At 56.9% G+C, this 21,563-nt stretch overlaps 1 protein-coding gene across 3 annotated transcripts in view; it reads right to left on the bottom strand.

Moving 5' to 3' along the window:
* CARS1 (cysteinyl-tRNA synthetase 1) overlaps positions 1-21,563 on the bottom strand; it is a 47,812-nt gene that overhangs the window by 6,616 nt on the left and 19,633 nt on the right. For all 3 annotated transcript variants that reach the window (XR_006775083.2, XM_045770696.2, XM_045770695.2), the window contains 11 exons: positions 15,557-15,697; positions 15,234-15,322; positions 13,294-13,415; positions 8,914-9,026; positions 8,267-8,395; positions 7,738-7,867; positions 7,521-7,624; positions 7,022-7,119; positions 6,623-6,812; positions 6,184-6,252; positions 3,972-4,053 (listed from right to left, as the gene is read on the bottom strand). Coding sequence is in view for 2 of the 3 variants with exons in the window: in XM_045770696.2 (XP_045626652.1) it covers positions 3,972-4,053; positions 6,184-6,252; positions 6,623-6,812; positions 7,022-7,119; positions 7,521-7,624; positions 7,738-7,867; positions 8,267-8,395; positions 8,914-9,026; positions 13,294-13,415; positions 15,234-15,322; positions 15,557-15,697 (1,267 nt within the window). In the remaining variant the exon portion in view is untranslated. The remainder of the gene's footprint in view (positions 1-3,971; positions 4,054-6,183; positions 6,253-6,622; positions 6,813-7,021; positions 7,120-7,520; positions 7,625-7,737; positions 7,868-8,266; positions 8,396-8,913; positions 9,027-13,293; positions 13,416-15,233; positions 15,323-15,556; positions 15,698-21,563) is intronic.

Genomic DNA, 21,563 nt, shown 5'->3' with positions numbered 1-21,563 from the left:
ACAACCCCGAACCCCGAAAATGGGACTCACCACTGTGCACGCACGCTCAGAGCAGCACGATCCCCAACAGCCACGAGGTGGGAATAGCCCAAATGGCCACCAGCAGCAGGAGGGACACAGACTGGTGTGTGTGGCCAGGGGGGCGCTATCCTGCCGCGACAGGGGGCCGGCCACGTACCGTGAAAGTATTCTGGGAAGTGTGAGAAGCCACACGCGGAAGGTCCCGAGCTGCAAGACCTCACGGACTCGGGGCGTCCACACCAGGCCAATGCACGGGCTCGGAAGGCAGGCCGGTGGGCGCTGGGCTGGGGGCCCAGAGGTCACAGCCGTTCCTCTGGACGGCGGAAGGTGTTGGTGGTTGCGAGACACCGTGAACGTACGAAATGCTGACTTGTTAGCTTTAACGACAACTGGTTCTCGGTTCTCGGAGTTTCACCTCAATAAACCATTTTTTTAAAAAAGGGAAAAGTGGTTGATGTGTTTACAGAATTCAGCAACTATTCTTGAACATACGCAAGAATGCAGATCTCAACAGCTAAGGCAAAAGAGGAGCACAGAGAGGGGCTTGCTTGCATCCGGGGTGGCGGGGAGAAGGAGGACAAGCGCGTGGACGCCGCCACGGCCGGGGCTGGGAGGGGATCCGCCTCACCGCCCGCAAGTCCCTCGGCAGCAACGCCACATCTAGGTCCTCAGCTCTGCTCACAGAGCTGAGGCCTGGGGACAAGCCTGGACAGAGCTGGGCCGTCTCACGGAGAAGCTGCACCAGGGGCGGGGGCGTGACCGGGGACAGCAGAGGCCACCCCAAGCAGCAGGGCACACGCAGAACTGCTCCCGAGGGTGACACCACAAAGGCACGGCCACCGCCGCCGGCACGGCTCTCAAGGAGAGAAGCAGCTTCATGGCCAGCAAGTGCCCAGGAAAGGAAGACGGTCTTCCCTGGCTGTGGTCACTGGGGGCGCCCCTGGCCATGTGTGCCAGCCACAAGCACCTCGCAGTCCTGTTGACTCCAAGAGGCTCTAACTGTAGCATGTTCTAGAAAAAGAAGGTTTCCCTGTGGTCACCTGTCCCTCGCAGGCTGAGATGGCCCGGCCCATGCCCGGCCCTGCCGGCACCATGACTCACAGAGTCCACAGAGCTCAGGCACCCAGAGGCATGTGGCCATGGAGAGGGAGCGAATCCGCCAGGGCTGGCTACTGCTGGTGGGGCCGGAGACAGGAGCGGACAGCAGACAGGGCACTGAACAGGGAGACCCGTCAGGTCACTGAGGGAGGCTCAGGAGACGAAACAAAAGGCCATGGACAAGCAAATGAGCAAAACGGGATGTTTACACAGAGTGGAATATTACCCAGCCTTAAAGAGGAAGGAAACTCTGACACCTGCCACAATGTGACCTAGAGACCATCAGTCACACTGACCGAAAGAAACCAGTCACAAAAAGACAAATACTGCAGGATTCTATGTGTATGAGGCCCTTAGGGAGTCAAATTCATATAGAGTGGACAGTGGGCACCGTGGCCGGGGAGGGATGGGGGTCAGTGTCTCAGGGGGACGGAGAGTGGACGGTGGGCACTGGGAGAGGAATGGGGGTCGGTGTCTCACGGGGACAGAGAACGGATGGTGGGTGCCGGGGGAGGGATGGGTGCCAGTGTCTCAGAGGGACGGAGAGTGGACGGTGGGCGCTGGGACCGGGGGAGGGATGGGGTCAGTGTCTCAGGGGGACAGAAAGTCTACGGTGGGTGCTGGCACCAGGGGAGGTGGTGGGGGTCACTGTTTCATGGGACAGAGTCTCCGTTTGGGAAGATGGAAAGTTCTGGAGATGGATGGCGGGGACGGCCACACGACAATGTGAATGTGCTTCGTGCCTCTGAGCTATGAACCTGCTCGTGATAGGTGATGTGTTTTATACATTACACACGTTTTACCAAAAATGAAACAAATGAGAGGAGGGGGGAGCTCTGGCCACACCCGCATCCCTGCTGTTCTAACTTTTCCCCAAATTCCCAAGCCTCTCCTGGTCAGACGCCCCGACGCACACCCTTCCTGGGCAGGGCTGGGCTCTGGCCCACAAGACTGTGGGCATCCGGGGAAACGGCGTTGTACTCCTACGTTAGGCAAGCACCAGGCACCTGGGAAACCTGCTTGAACACGTGGCCCCAGGGCCTATCCTGAGCTTCTCCCTCTGTCTTTCTGTCTCCATGGCCAGCCCAGGGTCACAGCCAGGTGCTCAACGAAGCCTCAGTATCTGCGGCTGCTGCTGTTGGGTGGGGCGTGGTCTTGAGCCCGTAAGGCTTTCCCCATCTATGGAGCCCGCGGTGCACAGGCCCGGGTCTCTGGCTCACGGAGGGCGCGCTATCTGCAGGGCCCCAGTCTGCGGGTCCCAGGCCATGGGATCAGGCAGGATGACCTCACTCCACCTGGGCCTCAGGGCAGGAAAGCGCTGCAGGTGAACAAGGCTCGTACAGCACAGACACTACTACCACCATCCTGACTCGGCAATGTGGGCTCTTTGTCCTTTTGCCTGAGCAACAAACAGAGCGGAAAGAAAAAGCAAGCCAAGGAGAAGCAAAACCAAACTACTCCCCGAGCCAGTGGACGGGCACTTGCTCTCAGGGGCTCCACAAGCCCCTGGCCTGGCCTGCGTGCTGTGCACGGCCTCCAATGGCCCTCGTTCACCAGCACCTGCCAGGAAGGACGCTTCGCCGCAGGGGGACAGTCGGAAGGAGGTGCTCTGGCCACCTGAGCCTGAGACGCCAGTGCCATCAACGTGGTTGGACGAGGCAGCACGGGTCTGGCAGAGTCCATCAGGCTTTCTCAAGTGCTTTAAAACAGTGAGGACACCAGGTGCTAGAAAGAGTGGGCCATGCTTATTCAATGGGTCCAAATGCCCCGGCCCAAAGCCCCCTGCTCCCCACAACAGCACCGTCAGATCTAGGTTCCTCCTGGGGGGCTCGCGGGCTCAGGGCTCTCCTGCCCTTTTGCTCTGCCCTACCTGGAAAAGGCCCGGGCCTGCTCTTTCATCTTCAAGGTGCGGCTCCCTCCAGAGGCTCCCTGAGCGCCCCACTGGACCCTCTGCCCGCTCCACCCTCGGGACACCCCACCTGGACCCGCTCTGCAGGGATGGCGGCCAGAGGAGCTCCAGATGTGACTTCCTGTCAGAGAGGCCTGGGGCGGGAGCACAGCACATTAGGTGACAGGTGGCTCCCGCATGACCCTCCCTGGCAATGCTCGAACTCTCGTGCTCAGTTTTCCACTCTGCAAAATGCTTAGCTCCAAACGGGGCAGCGAGCGCGTGAGGAGCGCGGCAGACCAGACCCGGCCCGTTCTGCGCTCAGCGTGCTCATTGGTCACGCAGACGGCACAGAGTGAGACATGAGCTCCTGCCTGCCAGTGCGCAGCGCTCTGTTGCACGGCTGATACCAAGTGGTCTGCCATGACACAGCACTCCCCAGGTCTCCAAGGACACACGACAGGGACCGACCTCGGGAACGTCGGCGACGGGCGGCTAGCTGTGCGCTGTGACGTGGCCCCAGGGGAGGCCCCTCAAGTGCAAGGCAGCTGTCCCCCACCACGCCCAAGCAGAATAGTCACGGCAGCACCGGCTCCCCCAGCATCCCACGCTCACTTCCAGAAGCGAGGACAGGCACTGGCGGGCCTACGGATGCACCAAAAGTGGAAATGAGCCCCGTGTCGATGGGAGGGCAGGGGACTCAGAGAGGCCTTGTTCTGCCTTTCCACTCCAACAGCACAGGTGAAGAAACCCTGCCTCACACAGACATCCTCAGCCCTCACCCAGCTGCCCTGCCCTGTGGGGGACACCGGGGTCGAGAGACACGGTGGCTATCATGAGGTCAGTGGGGGCAGCTCTGCAGATGTCGTGCTCCAGGACAGGTGCTGCTAACACCCGACGGCAGCCAGGGCGGCCCCACAGAGAAGGGCCGAGGGTGAGAAACCCCAGCAAGGAAAAGCCTCACCTTTTTGCTCTCGGGCGATCTTTCGGACGCCTTCTCTGAACTCGGACAACACCTGCAGGTAGGGCATGACCGTGGACTCCAGCTGCGGAAAGAACAGGTTCGCTCAGAGACAAACCCGGCCTGTGTTTATGGATGGGGCTCAGCACACGGCAGGGCAGGACGGGGGGTGCTGCTGCCGTGGCCGCTGCCCCAGAGCTGGGACACGCCGCACCCCCAACACTCAGTCCACGCCGGGTATGCGGGTCCCCGCATGGACAGTGTGGGCCACAGACAGGAGGACAGCTTCCCTCCCGGCCCAGCCGGACGAGTTCTGCCAGCCGCTCTGTTCAACTGCTCACAGGCACGGCTTTGCCTCCGCTCAGACGCACTATTAAAAAAAACCCGTCTTTACAGTTAAACTGTTCAACATGGGTGTCTGTCGGGCGGGCTATGTTCTGGGAGGCTGATACTGTCCCTCCTGGGCTAGGAGCGGAGGCCAGCACCACGGAGCCGGGCCGTGCCTGCATCCGACCTGTGGCCACACACACACTTGTGCAAGAGGAACCGGTCTCCAAGAACTGTCACCACCCCCACACATGGTCACATCTACGCCACGGTTAGCTACCTGCAGTAACTGGGACGGAAAGCCTGATAGAAAGGACAACCAAAGGCAACAGAATCCAAACTGGAGAAACTGTGATTTTATAAAACCTTTTCCTTTACATCTTTCCTACTTTTCCAGTAGGCTTTTAAGCAAAGTCTCTCCCTGCCTCTTAATTAAGTCCTTCGGTAGCTTAGTCACCAAAGTAATACTCAGCACGCACAGAAGCCAGCTAGGCTGACGAGGCCCTGGCGTGACCTGGCCTCTCGCGGCCCAATCCTGCACCCAGGCTGGGGTGGCGCGGTCGTGCACTGGGACCGGGCATCAGGGTTTTCGCTCTTTACCTCCACCAGGCACGGAGATGGCTGTGGTGCGCCTGGGGACGGAGGCCTCTGCCAGCGTGCTGCAGGGTCTGTCTGGAGGAGGTGAACCCCAGCGGTCCTGCGGACCCCACTAACCTCGTCTGCCCTCTCCTGAAGCAATTCAGATTTGGAAGCTGACACAGAAATGTCAAATACTGTAAAGTGCAGGTCCTACCCTTTGACCCCGTCACCTCGCGGCTGTTTATGCCCATGCGCTGCCGTCAAAGGGCCCACTGAGGTCACATGGAAAGGCCCGCACAGAACCACCGCAGGGAAAGCACTGCTTCTAAGCTCGAGAGCAGATGGCCTTTAATGTAGGCAATGTTTTCTCTCTTTTCCTAAGAAGCTAAATGCCAAGCGTCACTTGTACAAGACAGCAGAGCAGCTCTGCGGATTTCCTAAGAAGCACCGAGGAAGGTTCATGCCTTCAGACCAACCAGCTTTTCGGCCAACGGAGCCTCCGGGGATGTGGGCCCAGAGCTCGGGCTGGGCTTTGTAACACAAGCGGGTTTCTCTTCAGAAGCCAGCTCCTGGGGAGATGGCTATACGCTCCCCCTGCAGGAGAGGGCTCATCACTCTGGCCACCGTCCGGAAACAGAACTCTAAAAAGACTGCCTTTTCGCTCTGTCTTTGCTTCCTGTTTTCCTTTAAATCAGTTAAATCTAAACACCTCCGTGTGCATTCTCATCAGATCATTAAAGACTAAGCCTGAGGAGTGTCGGAGACAAGCCTGAATGAGATGGGCCACGAGGGAGGGTCCCCGTGGAGCAGAAACCAACGGAACCAGGGCGACGTGGGCCACAGACGAGGAACTTTCTCCCCACCAGACGCACGGCCCGGCATGCTACCTGAATCCTCACATGCAAGGACGTGAGCGCACGGAATCCATTACCATGTGGCTGCAGCTCAAAGCTGGTCCCAGAGAGCCTGCCGCCCTGGGACTGAGCTCACAGACAGCACGCAGCGGCACAAGCACCCCCAACGGTGGGTCAGGGAGCAAGGCTCAGCCTGCACACATGGGAGGAACACCTGATGGTTCAATTCCCCAGCCAGGTCCAGGCGATCCCCAGGGCTCAGTCTGGAAGGTCCAGAGCAGGTGGGACCTAATGTGGGCCTCCAAATGTCCACAGAGTTGGCCCAGGAGAAGGACAAGGAAGGGAAGGGAGCAGGCGTGGAAGGCAGGAGGGTACTCCATGACATGGGCACCATTTCCCAGGGGCAGGGCGACCCCCAAGGAGGGAGGAGGGGTGAGGAGGGGTGCTCTACTCACATCAAGGCTGGTTCCAGGTCCTCTCACTGGGAATCCCAGGGAGCTTTCCTCCTCGATGGCCCCGAAGATCTACGAAGAGAAACAGACGTGCAGGATGAGTGTGTCAAGAGGTCCTGACAGGTGGCCCACAGCGACCGGACGCCAGGCCCCGTCAGCACGGAGGTGCGCAGAGCGTGCAGCGCCGCATGCGCCGGGCTCGGCCTACGGCCGCTCTTTCTGCTTCTCTGCGGCGGGGAGGCGAGAGCGCCCGCAGCAAGGACAGCCGGCACGTGTGCACACTAACGCTACGGAGTGCAGCGGGAGCTAAGAACGGGAGCAGGTGTCAGCCTTATAACCTGCTTTTGCCGTGCCACCCGAGGCCTCCGCGGTCACGGCCGAGGCCCGCTGCCCGCGTGCACGTGGAGGGCGCCACAGGGGCTGCGGCTTGAGGGCCGCCTACCGTCAGCATGTGGGTGAGGTACAGAGCGATGCTTTCCAGCAGAGCCCGGTTGGGCCTTCTCCTGGCGGCTTTCCGGGCTGCCATGTACAGGTTGCACCGACTGACCAGAGCCCTCATTTCTTCCAAGACCGTGCGTGTGTCGACGTTGTCACACAGGGCTTCGTGAACCGCTGCCTTCTTGTCATAAAAGCTGAACGAGAGGAATGGGAGCGTCAGGCAGTAACAGAGTGCACGCGTGCCCAAGCGGTCCGGCGGCCGGAACGTGGTCCGCGTAGGTGCAGCACGCTCTGGGTGTGGGTTTGCACAGACGGGAGCCACGGCGCCACGGCCTCCTCCCCGCTGGAGGGTCTGCGGCGAGAACACGGGCGTGCTCGCAGACCCCAGGGAGAAGTCTCCTACCTCTCGTTCAGTTCCGATTCTTCATCTTCCCACTTTTCAAACCGACCGGTTATGTCAACGGGAGCTCGAAGGATGTCTTTCACATTTAGGAAAAACTCCTAAGACCAGAAAATTTGGATTAACAGCATTTAGACGACTTTCCCACCCGAGCACCATCTGAGAGACGCTATCGTGGTGACGCGCGTCTCCTTCATATAAACCACAGCGCTGACACCGCACCAGCGGCCGCAGAGAGTGGAAGTTCCCCTTCGAGACGCGAACATGTTCCGGGTTTTTCCTGGGATATGGTTCAGCCAACAGGTGTGCGGGAAACGCGCCCCCCGGAGATGAGAGGAACATGGGCGCCTAACGCTAGCAGATCACCAGGGGCATCAGCAAAGAGGTGCAGTGCCAACTGCCCCCGAGAGTAGAGCTGCTGCCACCTGCGCCCCATTCCCCATCAGCAGACACGGAGTGGGAATGATCCCGCTGCAGCAGAGGCGGGGTGGGGGGTGCTTACGTTCATGAACTTCTCGTACTGCAGGGCCGACTCCATGGTGTTGCTCGAGTAATCCAGCGTGTCCTTCCAGGAGTGCATGAGGAAGGCCAGCCGCAGCTGCCGTGCTGGAGCAGGAGACAGCACCATGGTCACCTCAGCCTCCCGAGCAGCCGCCGCCACCTCCACCGCGCCTCCACGAAGAGGGACGTTTGGGTCTTTGGGGGGTGCTCAGGCTTACCTGAGTGCTTCTTCAGGGCGTCTTTAATGGTGATGAAGTTTTTGAGTGACTTGGACATCTTGCAGCCGGCGATGGTCAGGTGGCCCGTGTGCAGGAAGTAGCGGACCCAGCAGTCGTTCTCAAAGTAGGCCTGCTCGGGAAGGGGCGAGAGGGCGAGGTCGGGGCACCACAAGGCACCTCTGCTGGCGGGGCGCTCCGCGGGCACTTTGTTCACCCGGTGACGCAGAAAAGGGGGCTCCCTCCTCGAGCTGGGGCCACTGGGGCTCAGAGGGATGACCCTGGACCAGTGAGCCGAGAGGCAACGGCCGGGTCCGATCCAGGCCTGTCTCCTGCCAGTGCTCAGGCTGTTCGTGCGGGAAATCAGACCGAACAATGAGGGTTCAAATCCCACCAGCGAGACCCTGATGTGGGCGTCAGGCTGTGTTCAGCACCTCGCTGACAGTGCCCCGGCTGCTTGCGCTACGATGGAGGGAAGTCGAGAGCCCCCGCCAGAGGACACAGTGACCCAGCGACCCCGGCCTCTGCCTACCTCTGACTGGGCCAGCTCGTTGTCGTGGTGGGGGAAGCGGAGGTCGAAGCCCCCTCCGTGGATGTCCATCGAGGCTCCCAGAAGAGTGCCCGCCATGGCAGAGCATTCGATGTGCCATCCCGGACGCCCCTAGAGACGCAAACAAGCCCGTAACCGACCGGCCTACGTTCGGTCCAGGCCTTCAACTGCCCCGTGTTCATGACCTTCAAAACCTCTGGGCCTTATGGGAACAGACGTTATGTTCCAACGTGAACAACTCAGGGGAGCCCCTGCTGTCAAGGTCCCAGCACATGCTGCAGGCCGAGGCGGGGCTGAGGCTCACGTCACCCCCAGAACCGCCCAGCCCTGGACCAGAGGCAGGTGCCAAGACCCCCTCCCCCCGGCTCTGGGCCAGCGGCACCGTTGTCACAGGGAACGTTAGAGGGTGGACTCGCCTCCAGCAGCGGGGACCACGAGGACACGGGGGCTCAGAGGCAGTCCATCCACCCGCACCCTGGCTGCACACGGGCAGAGTCCCGGAAGGGAAGTCACGTGCCCAAAGGCCCACGAGGCTCTTTGGCGTCTGGGTTCCCAGGACAGGGCAGACAGGTGCCGTGGCAGCGAGGGTGCGCCCACCAGTGCAGCCCCGCGCCTTCCCGGGAGCACACCTTTCCCCACGGGCACGGCCAGGACGGCTCGCCTGGCTTGGAGGCTTTCCACAGGGCGAAGTCATTGGGGGACCGCTTCTCACTCAGGCGGTCTGCCGAGATGCTCAGGTCACCTGTGGACACGAGGAAGCAGGTCACCCAGTGCTGCCTGGCGGACAGAACTGTGTCACTGCAAGGCCGCCTCTGGGGGCTACTGGCCAACACTTCAAATTTCCACTTACTTCCTTGGTCAGCCCACGGCTTCACTACGACCGGGTGTCAGTGCCGCCCCAGAACATCGTGTATGAAACCACGTATAAACTCCGACTCCCCGGGCCTGAACCACACCTGCCGGTTCCCCGGACGGCCCTCTCCCCCACACCCCCCGCAGCCACGGCCCGGGTTGGGGTAAGCCACGGCGCTCGGGGCTGAGGGGTGAGGCCACAGGACGGTGGCAGCTCTCATGGGTGGGGTCTCATGCCAACAGGCTGCACGGCTCCCAGTGTCTGAGGACCAGTGGCTCCTGCTGGGTGTGGCCCTGCGGCCCTGGATGCAGCAGATCAGGACATGCCTGCTCCTCCTGGGCAAGTAGGGCTCCCGGACGAGGGCCCCCTGGAAAGCAGACACGGCCAGTCGGGGCTGGACCGGCCTGTGTTGGGCGGGAGCGATGGGAAAGGAGGGCACGATCACCAGTCACGGTAGGAGACTCTCTGGACCACATAGCAGGACCTGTGGAGCGCATTAGCGGCCGTGAAAATGAACACCAGCAGTCAGTCCCCTTCACGCGGCGACCGGGTGAGTGGGGGCAGAGCCAAGGCCTTCAGTGGCATCCCCGGTGCGTGGCCTCAATGCGACTTTCCCTGCATGCTGTCGCCCCCTCGTGGACAACTCCGGAATAGGAACGACAGACTCCGCCTAGTGTCCAGGGTTGCAAATGCAGCCCGACCTCAAGGACGGTCACCTTTCAAGCGCGGAGTCAGGCAACCGCGAAGCCGCCCTGGCAGCAGTCAGAGGGAGAGCATGCTGAGGACGTTTTTCCAACAGACCTCACGGCTACAACACGGGTGCACCAAGTAGGATACATGGAAAATATGAGAAAGAACCAGGAAAAAATGCCACGATCATAAACGAAGGGAAGGGATGCTTGCTGTTAGCCGTCCGGGGTACTAACCAGACCTACCCAAGCAGCAGGACACACTCCACCTGTGCCCGTGCCAACCTCTCGCGAGCAGGTCACCACGTCGCACCAATGATGCAGACACAGTTTCATGTGGTGCCATGACATCCTTTAGCCACGCTATGTGTGGCAGATAATTTCCACTATTATGAACGCAGCTACTCATGAATATATCTGACTTATAATTCTGTTTTGAGAAATTCCGCAACAGAGCCAAGAGGACCCTCTTCCACACACGGCCCGTTTGCCACTCTTTGACACACGTCACTTTGGTGGTACCGGCTATTTGCTCTAGATTCTTTCAGTGAGAGTGAGTCACACAATCCCTTCTGCTCCCCTGCTGTCACTTCTCATCTCCCTCCCTAGAGGCGACCCCCGTGACCCCACATACGTCAGGAGTCCTGAGACGGCTCCAGGCCCCCGTCTCTACTAGAGTCCCCGCACTCCAGCGTCCCTGCAGTGAGGACCTCGTGCTAGGGGTCACACCGCCCTGGAAACGGGACTGTCCCCAAAGGAGGGCATGTCCCTCTTCGTCCCTTTGTACTTGCTGTTGGATTCTACTATTCTCGTCCCGGGAATGCAAAGCAATTCTAAAATCAGTCTGGAAGAAAAAGGTCCAAGAACAAGCGATATTTAAGAACTCCAGGGGGGCCCGGCTGGCTTAGTCAGAAGAGCAAGACTCGATCTCGGGTCGTGAGTTCGAGCCCCACACTGGTTGGAGAGATTACCTAAACTTAAAAAAGAACAAGAACAAGAACCCAGTTGCGGCCAGACAGCGAGGTTTACCGTACAGCTGCGCACGCATTCCCGTCTCTGAAGCTCTCCTTCCCCCTGACTGGAGGGGGACTCCCCGTGGCCCCCCCGCCGGCCGCCCCGAGTCTGCGCTCCCTGTGCTGCGCAGCCCGCTCTCCCTGCACCATCTCTAGTCATGTGCGGTTTTGTCTGGACATATCTGTGAATCGTCAGAGCTCATGCACCAGTCCTGCCACACGATTTTCCATTTCATTCATCTTTGCAAAGAACCAGCGGCTGACTTCTTCCATCATTTCCGTTCTTCTCTGTCTCCGATCTTTATCTCCTGTTCTCCCCACTGTGCCTTCACAAGCTTTCTGGCAGCTCACCCCACCCATCTTACATCTTTGTTAACTACTAATTCAAACCACAGGCTGCCCTAAGTGGCAGGTTGTGCCACGCCACAGTGTCCCCCGTGGTGTCACTCAACAGTGACGGTCAACGGGTGTGTCCCCTATCCGTGTCCCTTTAGTGCCGGTACCCGGCTCAGTGTGTCATCTGGCTCAGTGTGTCATGGGCAGACGACGCGGGCTGCGTGACAAGCAACTGCTGGGGAACCACGGAGACTTCCTCCGCGGCCAGTGCGGGTCCTATGTGAGCATAAGTGAGGGGCCCTGCCCGAATTTGTGCTGTCAAGTCCCGATCTGCTACACAGTGCCCTGCTTCCTGTGTACCCCAATCCTTGTGGGTCTTGTGACCCTCAGTCTGGCTATGCCACCAGCTTGTGGGCCATGCATGGCGCCTCCACCCACGGAGGCAGGTGTGTCTGCCTCCCAGGGCTGGCCGTGCTGCCGCCCACACAAGCCCCCGACTGCCCTCAGAGGAGATGCCTCCTCTACTCTGACAAATGCCTCCGATGCCCCGGGGTCTGGTACTGATGCTACTGAACCACCTTAGTCTATCACTTCTCCACATCTCTGCGCGGTCTTGTGTGAGGTTCTGAACTCTCTTAACAGAGCCCCAAAGATGAAAGTACTTGATCAAAAAGTACAAACATTTTTATGGCCAAATTGCCTTATAGGAACACTGGAGGGTAAACAGCACATGCCCCGGCCACGTGAGACCCACCCCTGCACCCCAAGACTGCAGCTTCTGTGGTCTGTCCCAGAGTCCCTCAAAGTCTAAGGGTGGAGAGAACATCATGAAAGACGAACCTAATTTGGCCTAGTCCAGAGGAAGTCTCTTGTCTACATTTAATACAGGTGACTCTTCTTGAACAACGCCGGGCAGGGGCTGGCGGGGCTGACCCCTCCCCAACTGAAACCACGAACAGCCCACTGCTGGCTTGAGCCCCACCGACGGCGGGAGCAGCACACGGAACATACCGCACACACGACACGTATCACACACTGTTGTAACCAGAACATGAGCTAAAGAAGAGGTCACGGAGAAAACCAGAAGGAACCCATGTGCAGTACTGAGCTGCACTCGTCGAGAACGATCTGCACACAGTTCACACCTGTATCGTTCAAGGGTCAGCTGTAGCTGTACCCAGATCACGATGAGCACAGGGCTGCTGGGACATGCATGTCACTCGTTGGGATGAGAAACAGCTATATGAGGTACTGCCTGGGTTATGAGAGTGTGACACCCCCTGCTCACACCCAGAACCGGGACGTTCACACAGGATGTGATGGTGTGACCCCCCCCCCCGAGCTCACACCCAGAACTGGGACGTTCACACAGGACCCTACGGTGTGACAATCCCCCCCGCACTCACACCCAGAACCGGGACATTCACACAGGACCCTACGGTGTGACATCCCCCCCCGCCGCACTCACACCCAGAACTGAGATGTTCACACAGGACCTGCCCCAAGTTCCTGCCTGGCTTGTCCCGGGGCACCTTCCAAAGTAACCGTGCAGAGTTGAGCCCGTGGCAGACAGCGAGCGCCGCCACAAGTGCTCTGTAAGAACAGGTGCCTGCTCCCCCACTCACGGCGCCCGTTCTGGAACTTGTAAGGAGCACATCTTGGGACTCCACTTCCTCTGTGTGGGGGTACTGAAACTCTGCCTTCAATCGAAATGGCCCTGGGGTTTTCATTTCCCCAAAGCGGGAACTCAGCTGCCAAGGGGGCTGCCTGCCGCCCCTGTGTGGGCGGCTTTCGTGCCCTCGTTCAGCAGGTCACAACAGGCATATTGCTAACACACCGGCACCGGGGGTCTGACGCACTGGCGCACAGAACATCCCACCCTGACCCACAGGTGCTCTCGGCGCAACAAACAGCAGCCCTGTGGACCTGGGCCCAAGGTCTGCTGTGCTTTCAAGATCCTGTTGGATACACTCGCTTTTTTGCTTCTCTAAAATCCCAAGGGAACAAGGCAGGGCTCCCAGGCGCCCAGGGGCATGGCTGGGGCTGGGGAAGGGGGAGAGGCCGCACTGCCCAGGCTGGAAGCACCCCCCGCCCCCACCATCACCCGGCTTAGTTTACCTTCCCCTTCCTGAAGGGCTTTCTGGTCCCCAACAGCCTCGGGCACCAGCTTCCCATAGGAGTGTCTCTCGCTGGAAGCAAACTTCGCTGTATCAAAGTACACGGACCCATTTGAGGCATAGCTGAAAAGTAAGAACGAGGTTGTGGGAAAGGGGGACAGATCCAAAGACAGAACAAAGCCCCTCACAGGAGGACGACCCAAAGAGCCAAGGGCTACACGGGCCATCTGCTCTGCCCTCCGTGCCCAGGGCTGGCTCAGCCACTTAGCGGCCCCATGACGTGGCGACTCACAACCACGGCCTCTATGCAGGCTGAGCAGGACTGACAAGGACACTTCACACCATGGAGGCCAACTCCTTGCTCGCCAGGCAGCGGGTCCCTCTGCAGACCCTCTGCCTCGTGTCCTGTAACTCTGTAGCTCCTGCCGGGGTCCTCGCCTCGGTGATGGCACAGTCCCACCAGGCCCTCTGGCTACATTCTACCCACCTGCCCAGCCAAGGCTCTCTGCCCCCCAGGACACTCTGGATTATTCCAGCCCGGAACGATCGGCCTTCTCCCAGCCTGGCCTAGCCCACGGCACTCAGCTTGGCACACAACCTCGTGTTGCCCTGAGTGATCGTGTTGAGTGGGGCAGAGAGAGGAGGCACGGTCACTTCCGGAGAACCCGTGCTGCTCCGGGCCCACGCCAGGAGCGCCACACTCTGCGCCTTGTTCAGTGGACACTCGTCTGCCCCACGAGGCGGGAAGCAATCTCTGAGAGCTGGGGCGCCGCGAACAGGAGCCGTGCGTGGTTTACACCACGTTTCCGTTTATGCATCCATTTCTTGGTGATTTCTCACCGTGCTCACTCTGGACACATGTCCCTTCGTGCGAGGACCAGAGACCAGGGCTGTGGCAGAGAGTGTGGAACCACAGCCGGTGAAGGGCCCTGAGGGAACACACTTGCCCCGGGGGGTGACTTGAGAACACGCGCTCTCACCGCCCACACGGCGAGGCCGACACCTCCAGACACCTGGCAGGTCCACACTCACCAGGCAAAGCCCCGTGCTCACGGTCTAAGCTGTGGGCACCCGGGTAGACGGCAGGCGGGTGCCCCCTACAGCACCCGCGTCGTGGCCACAGCCCGAGGCCCACCTGGCGGGGCTGGCCCCAGGCCCCGGGCTGCACCACCAAGTCTGCTGGGGGCTCTGGGGGCAGGCTGGGCACAGCCAGCACCACCCTCTTGCTCTTCCTTGCTGCCTTGAACAAAGAGATGACACCTGCACGGCTGAACACTTGTTCGATGGTGGCCAACACCAAGGAAAGCCCGAGAGCTCTCTTACACAACCCTGAAGCTGCGGGCCCAGCGGCACGGAGCAAAGAGGCCTGCTGGGAAGTCAGCGTGCAAAGGCGTGCTGCTACGGGCAGGTCACGGGCTCGACCATGTCCTCCCCAGATCCGTCCGTACGGTCCTAGCCTCCAGCACCTCCCAACAGGAGTGTACTTGGAGACAGGGTCTTCCGAGAACTAAAGCAAGGTCATCAGGGTGAGCCCTAAACCAGCGTGACTCGTATGCAGCTGTCTGCAGAGGAGGAGGACATGGGGACACAAAAGCAGCCCACGCAGCCCACGTGCAGAGTGACACATGTGAGAAGTCCACGGGACGGCCACCGTTTGCAAGCCAAGGGGAGGGGCCAGGACAGAGCCTTCCCTCCAGGCCCTCAGAGGAACCCGCCCCGCGGGCATGCTGGCAGCCACAGACATGTGCCATGTGGAGCTGTGAGCAAATCCGTTTCTGCTGCTTCAGCCGCCCGGCGTATGGACTTGCTGACGGCAGCGCCAAGCGCCCACACTCCCACTGGCTTCCCTGCTCCACATCGCCTCTCAGAGACAGAGAGATGCCTTCCTTGGCAAACCTTCCCCTGAATGGTACCCCGGCCTGACAAGGGCCCTCAGCTCACCCGTAGCCATTGTCCACAATCTTCTGGACAAAGTTCACGATCTCCGGCACATACTCGCTAACTCGGGTTAAGACGTCTGGAGGGAGAACCTGTGGATGGCCAGAGAAGGTCCCAGTTCTTCCGCCTGAAACGCTGGCCTCAGACGAGCGCGCCCCAGGAAAGCAGCAGAAGCAGCAGTGCTAAGGGCTGGCCGAGAAGCCCCCGTGCCCTCGGCTCTCACTTAACTGCACTCGGCGTGCGATTAGGAAGACGGCCTGGCCGGTGTGAGGCCGTTCGGGCGCCGGGGCGCAGAGAGCAAGCACAGGCTCGGCGGCCGCACTTACGTTCAGGGCCTCCATGTCTCTGTGGAATTCCTCTTCCCAGAACTTGGGCAGTTGGGAGAAGATAGAATTGTCAGTGACCTCACTGCCGAGGGCGCAGTCCAGCCAGTCAGAGAGCAAGTCCTTCGCTTCTGCCAACAGCGCCTGAGGAGAAGGAAAGCGAACGTCCACACGTGTGTTCGCGTTTTAACAGGACCATCCTCGTGTCATCGGTCTGCGTTAATTGCAGCCTCGAACTCAAGGTGTGCGACGCAGAGCCCTGCTCCCCAAGGGGCTGCCGTCCCCGCGAGACCACGACGCGCCTGTGAGCGGCTCAGCACTGAAACGAACACCGGACCGTGGATGGGAGGCTGCCAGGCACGTTCAGAGAGCTCGCTGCTGCCAGTGTGCAGCAGGGCGTCCATGGCCAGGACGCTGGAGATGCGTCAGGTGAGGGGTGGAGCGCCCTCCCAGAGGGAGGTGTCAAGGCCATGGCGCCCCGATAGTCAGGGGCCATCCAGCGAAGATGCCAGCCCCATGTCACGCACCACAACAGTGCAGTGCTGGTACGGACCTGTCCTGTCACCGCAGCACCCGTGTCACCTAGGAGAAATGTCCACCTGTGATATGATGTGTCACGGCCGCGGCCTGAGCCTTGCAGGCTGGGGGGACCCTGAGGTCTGGCTCTGGAGGAACCCGGGGTTTCCAGCATGTGCACCGGAGTAGTGAGGGACGTGAGGACAGGCAGGCAGTCTGTGGCCCACCTGCGGGGGCGAGAGCTCAAAGAAGGGGTAGAGGGAGAAAGTGCAGGGAAAGTGGATGTGGAAGACACAGTGAGGACATGCGCGTGGGTGCATTTGTACGCACGACGCTGACAGGGAAGGGGCAGCTAGGGCGTTGCCACCAACAGCCCCCAGGTAGAACAGCCCTGCTAACTGCTTCTGGGCTGGTGAGCGGCGTGGGGGACCCTCAAGGACGCTCGGTCCAGAGGCGTGACACCCTGAAGACTGAGTCCCACACACGGCACGCGGGCCACCCCCAAGCCTGGCCACCGCACACCCTTCTGCTCAGTACCTCACATCTGGCTACTGAGAATAAACAACAAGGCAAAGAACAATCTGAAGGCGCAGAGCAGCGGCAGAGCCAGACGCGGCAGGGACGCCGCGGCTCTCAGCCCAGGGGTCTGGAACAACCAGGATGAGCCCGCTCGGGGCCACACTGCATCAGGCCGACCGCGGGCAAGAACGGACGGGCAAGGTGAGCAGACAGAAGTCCTAAGAAAACAGGAAAGAGACGCCAGAGATCGACGACACTGGGACGGAAATGAAGAACGTCTTCAATGGGGTCATCCATAGCGTGGACGCAGCTGACAGAAGAATCTCGGAGCCTGAGGTCAGCTGAAGAGAAACCTCCCAAATGGGAAAGCAGACGGCCCACCTCCTCAGGGACCCAACGAGACCCAGCGGACGGCCCGCGTTCAGACACCGAAAGAAACTCAGCAGAATGGCCAAGGACCACGACATAAGCACAAAAGAATAACAGGTGCTCGTGGGGACAATAGAGGGACAGGAGGAGGAAGGAGCAGAGAGGCATATGAACCCCACTGAATGAGAGCCCCCCGCTCCCAGAAGACCCTGAACCGGAGACACAGGAAGCTCAGGGAACCTCGGGCAGGACAGGACACCCAGACAATCCACAGGCAAGCTGCAGAAAATCCCAAAAGGAGTCCGAGGACAAGCACCTTGCCCATAGGGGAACAAGATTAGAACTGCACCCGATCCGTCCTCACAAAGCTTATCAGCAACAGACGTAGGGGATGCTTCAGTGTCGAGAGGAAACACTCGCCACCCTAGAACTCTGGACCCTGCAAGCTTATCCTTCAAAAGCAAAGGAAAACAAAGGCTCTCAGGCAAACAAAAATTGACGGAACTTGTTGCCAGTAGGCCTGCTTTGCAAGGTATGTGAAAAGAAGTCCTTTAGAGAGAACAAAAACAATAGAGGTCAGCAACTTGGGTCTGCACAGTGAGGGAGAGCATTGGAAAGAAGACGCAAAAGTAAAATGAAAACTTTTGTTTTTCCTTTTTTAAAGAAAGTATTTATGTATTGAGAGAGGGAGAGAGAGTGTGTGTGAATGTGAATGTGGAGGGGCAGAGGGAGAGAGACAGAACCTCAAGCAGACTCCCTGCTGAGCGTGGAGCCCATTGCGGGGCTCGAGCTCATGACCTTGAGACCATGACCTGAGCTGAAACCAAGAGTCAGATGATCACCCGGCTGAGCGACCCAGGCGCCCCAAAACTTCTAGTTTTTCTTCATCGATCTAACAGGTAACAGTTTGTTCAAAACGGTTAACAGGAGGAACGGATCAATCTGCATACTTATACACACACCTTATTCACACACAGCCCCCCCGCCCTGAGTTTACAGACAGGTAAGACGAACAACAGCAACAACATGAGGACAGGAAGCAGGACTAGATCCCTCTGTTATTGTGAAGCACCCCAGGACCACGCAGTAAAGCATCTTTGAAAGTGGACTGAAATTCGCTGTGAGTGTATATTGCAAACTCTAGAACAAACGCTAAAAAAAAACTCCAAAAGTATAACTGATGTGCCATAAGAGGAGAGAAAGTGGAACCATGTGAAATGCTCAATCCAAACCACCAAAGACAGAAATGGAGTGGAAGATGTAAACGGGAACAAGGAACACGGGCGGTAAATAGAGAACAATACACACAGAGGTTAGGAATCCAGCTGTCTCCGTGCCACTGGGAATGTCAGTGGTCTAAATCCACCAAATCAAAGAGTCAGGCAGATCAAACGTATAGATTAAAAGTAGATGGACAGAGACAAATGTACCATGCTATCACGAATCGAAATAAAGCAGGAGTAGCTGGTTTCACACAGAGCAGACTTCAAAGTGACAAGAGTCATCAGGGATAAAGAAGAGCTTGGCGGAACAAAGGGGTCAGTTCTCCAAGACGGTGGTGCTTCCAGTGCATGGGCTCAACAGCAGGGCATCAAACTACACGAGACAAAAGCGAACAGAACTGCAAGGAGAAACAGATGAATCCGTGAAGGTAGTTGGGGGCTTCAATACCCTTCCCTTGGGCGTGGCCAGACCCAGCAGGCAGGAGATCAGTAAGGACACAGTTGACCCCAACTGCACCCTCAGTCAGCTGGGTCTGATGGACATCTATAGACCACCTGGTCCAACAGCGGCAGAACACACATTCTTCTCAAGCTCACATGGAATGTTCACCAACGCAGACCACAGGCTGGGCCATACAACACGCCTGAACAAATTCAAAAGAACAGAAATCATACATTGTGTCTGCTCTTGGACCACCGTGGAACTGAACTAGAAATCAGTAAGAGAGAGAACTGGAGAGTCCCTACAATGCATGGACATCAAACAACATGCTTCCAAAGAATAAACGGGTCAAAGCAGGTGCCTTGAGAAAAAATTAAGAATTTCTGAACTAAATGAAAATGAAAACAAATTTGTGAGATGCAGGAAAAGCAGTGCTTAGAAGAAGTCTGTAACATTGGGTGCAAAGATTAGAAAAAAGGTCTAAAATCAATCATCTAAGCTTCCACCTTAAGAAACTAGAAAAATAAGAACAAGTTAAATCCAAAATGGAAGAAAAGAAATAATAAAAATTAAAGCAGAAAACAAAAAATCAATAGAGAAAAATCAACAAAACCAGTAACTGGTTCTTTGAGAAAATGAATAAAATTGTTGAGCCTCTAGCCAGGCTACCTAAGAAAAAGGAGAGAGGCCAAAATACTAATACCCAAAACAAAAGAGGGACATCACTACAGACCTCACGGAACTTAAATCATAATAAAGAAATACTACACATAACTTTGTGCCCCCAAGTATGCTAACCTGGATTAACGGACCAATTCCTTGAAAGACACAAGGTACCAAAACTCACGCAAGATAATACAAACAGTCTGAACAAGCCCAGGAGCTATTAAAGATATTTAAACAATCATTTATAACTTTCCAAAACAGAAATCACCTGGCCCAGAGGGGTTCACTGGTGAATTTTACCAAACATTTAAGGAATAAATTAGTTTTTTTAGTTTTTCAGAAGACAGAAGCAGAGGGACTACCAACTCATTCTAGGAGGACAGCATTACCCTAATACCAAAAACAAAAACATTAGAGCCATTACAAGAACAGAAAACTACAGACCAATATCTCTCATTAACATAGATGCAAAAATCCTTAACAATATACTGGCAAATTAAATCCACAAAAGTCCGAAAAGAATTATATACCATGGCCAAGAGGGATTTATCACAGGTATGCGAGGCTGGTTCAACAGTATAAAATCAATTAATGTAAATCATTACATCAACAGACTAAAAAAATAAAATGCCATAATCACATAGATGCAAAAAAGAGCACATGACAAAATCCAATACCCGTTCGTGATAAAAACTCTCAGTAAACTAGGAATAGAGGTGAACTTCCTCAACTTGATAAAGAATATCTATAGAAGTCCTACAGCTAACATCATGCTTCATGGTGAGAAACTAGCTTTTTCCCATTAAGACCCCGAACGAGGCAAGGACGTTCCCTCTAGCCACCCCTTTCCCACCTCACACTGGACGTGCTTGCTTATGCAGTAAGACAAGAAAAGGAAACGAAAGGCATACTCACTGGGCAGGAAGATGTAAGACCGTATGCCAACAGATAACAAGGGGAATCTGACCAAGAAACATTTACACGAGCACGCCCCAAGATGAAACCCTTAGGTATAAATCTAATAAAACATGTGCAAGATCTACATGAGAAAAACTACAAAACTCTGATGAAAGAAATCAAGGAAGAACTAAGTCAACGGAAAGCTATTTCATTTTCACAAACAGGAGACTCAACATTGTCAAGATGTCAGTTCTTCCCAACGTGATCCGTGGATCCAGTGCAATCCCAGTCGAAATCCCAGCACAGTATTCCAGTGACGTCAACAAGTGGATTCTCAGTTTCTATGAAGGCAGAGACCCAAAAGAGCCAACTCGATACTGCAGAAGAACAAAGTTGGAGGACTGACACTGACTTCAAGGCTTCCTACAAAACTAGTCATCAGGACAGTGTGGTGTTGGCAAAAGAAAAGACAAACAGATCAAGGGCACAGAAGAGAGAGCCCAGAAACAGACCCACACAAACAGAGCCCCCGGTCCGTGACAGACGAACAGAGACCACTCAGTAGAGAAAACAAATAGGCTCTGTCAACAAGAGGTGCCAGAACAACTGGACGTCCACGTGCAGAACAATGCATCCAGACCCGATGTCTTCACCTTCCGGAGCATGACTCAAAGTGGATCACAGACCTAAGAGTGAAATGCAAAACTAGAAAACTAGAAGATCACCTAGGAGCAAACCTCCGTGAGCTCATGTGTGCCGACGGCTTCTCCGCTACAATGTGGACAGCACGATGCACAAGAGGAAGAGGTGGCGTGCTGGACTTCATCAAAATTAAAAATTTTTGCTCTGGGAAAGATTCAAGAAAACAAGACGAGCTACAGACTGGGAGAAAACACTTGCCAAAGACATATCTGATCAAGGACCATTGTCCAAAAAATACAAACTCAACAGTAAGAAAACAAACCACCTGATAAAAAATGGGCCAATGACCTGAACAGGCAGCACACCCAAGACACACAGACAGCAGAGAGGCACATGAGCAGATGCTCCACCCCCAGTGTCTGCGGGAAGCGCAAACCACAACTGTAAGACAGCACCACACATCTGTCAGGATGGCCCAAATACAAACACCGACAAAACATCTGACGCCGGGGAAACCCACAACCAAAGGAACGCCCATCACTGCCGGGGAGAATGCAACACGGTGTGGCTGCTCTGGAAGACGGTGCGTGGTTTCTTACAAAACGACACATACTCTTACTATATGACCCAGCAGTCATGCTCCTTGGCATTTACCCAAAGGAGCCAAAAACTTCTGTCCACACGAAAACCTGCACAAGGATGATCCCAGCAGCTTCTTCACAACTGCCTGAAC

Source organism: Ursus americanus, chromosome 24, assembly GCF_024610735.1.
Source record: "Ursus americanus isolate L20-20 chromosome 24, mUrsAme1.1.p, whole genome shotgun sequence".
NCBI classification, from domain to species: domain Eukaryota; kingdom Metazoa; phylum Chordata; class Mammalia; order Carnivora; family Ursidae; genus Ursus; species Ursus americanus.
This window is presented reverse-complemented; position numbering and strand designations above follow the sequence as displayed.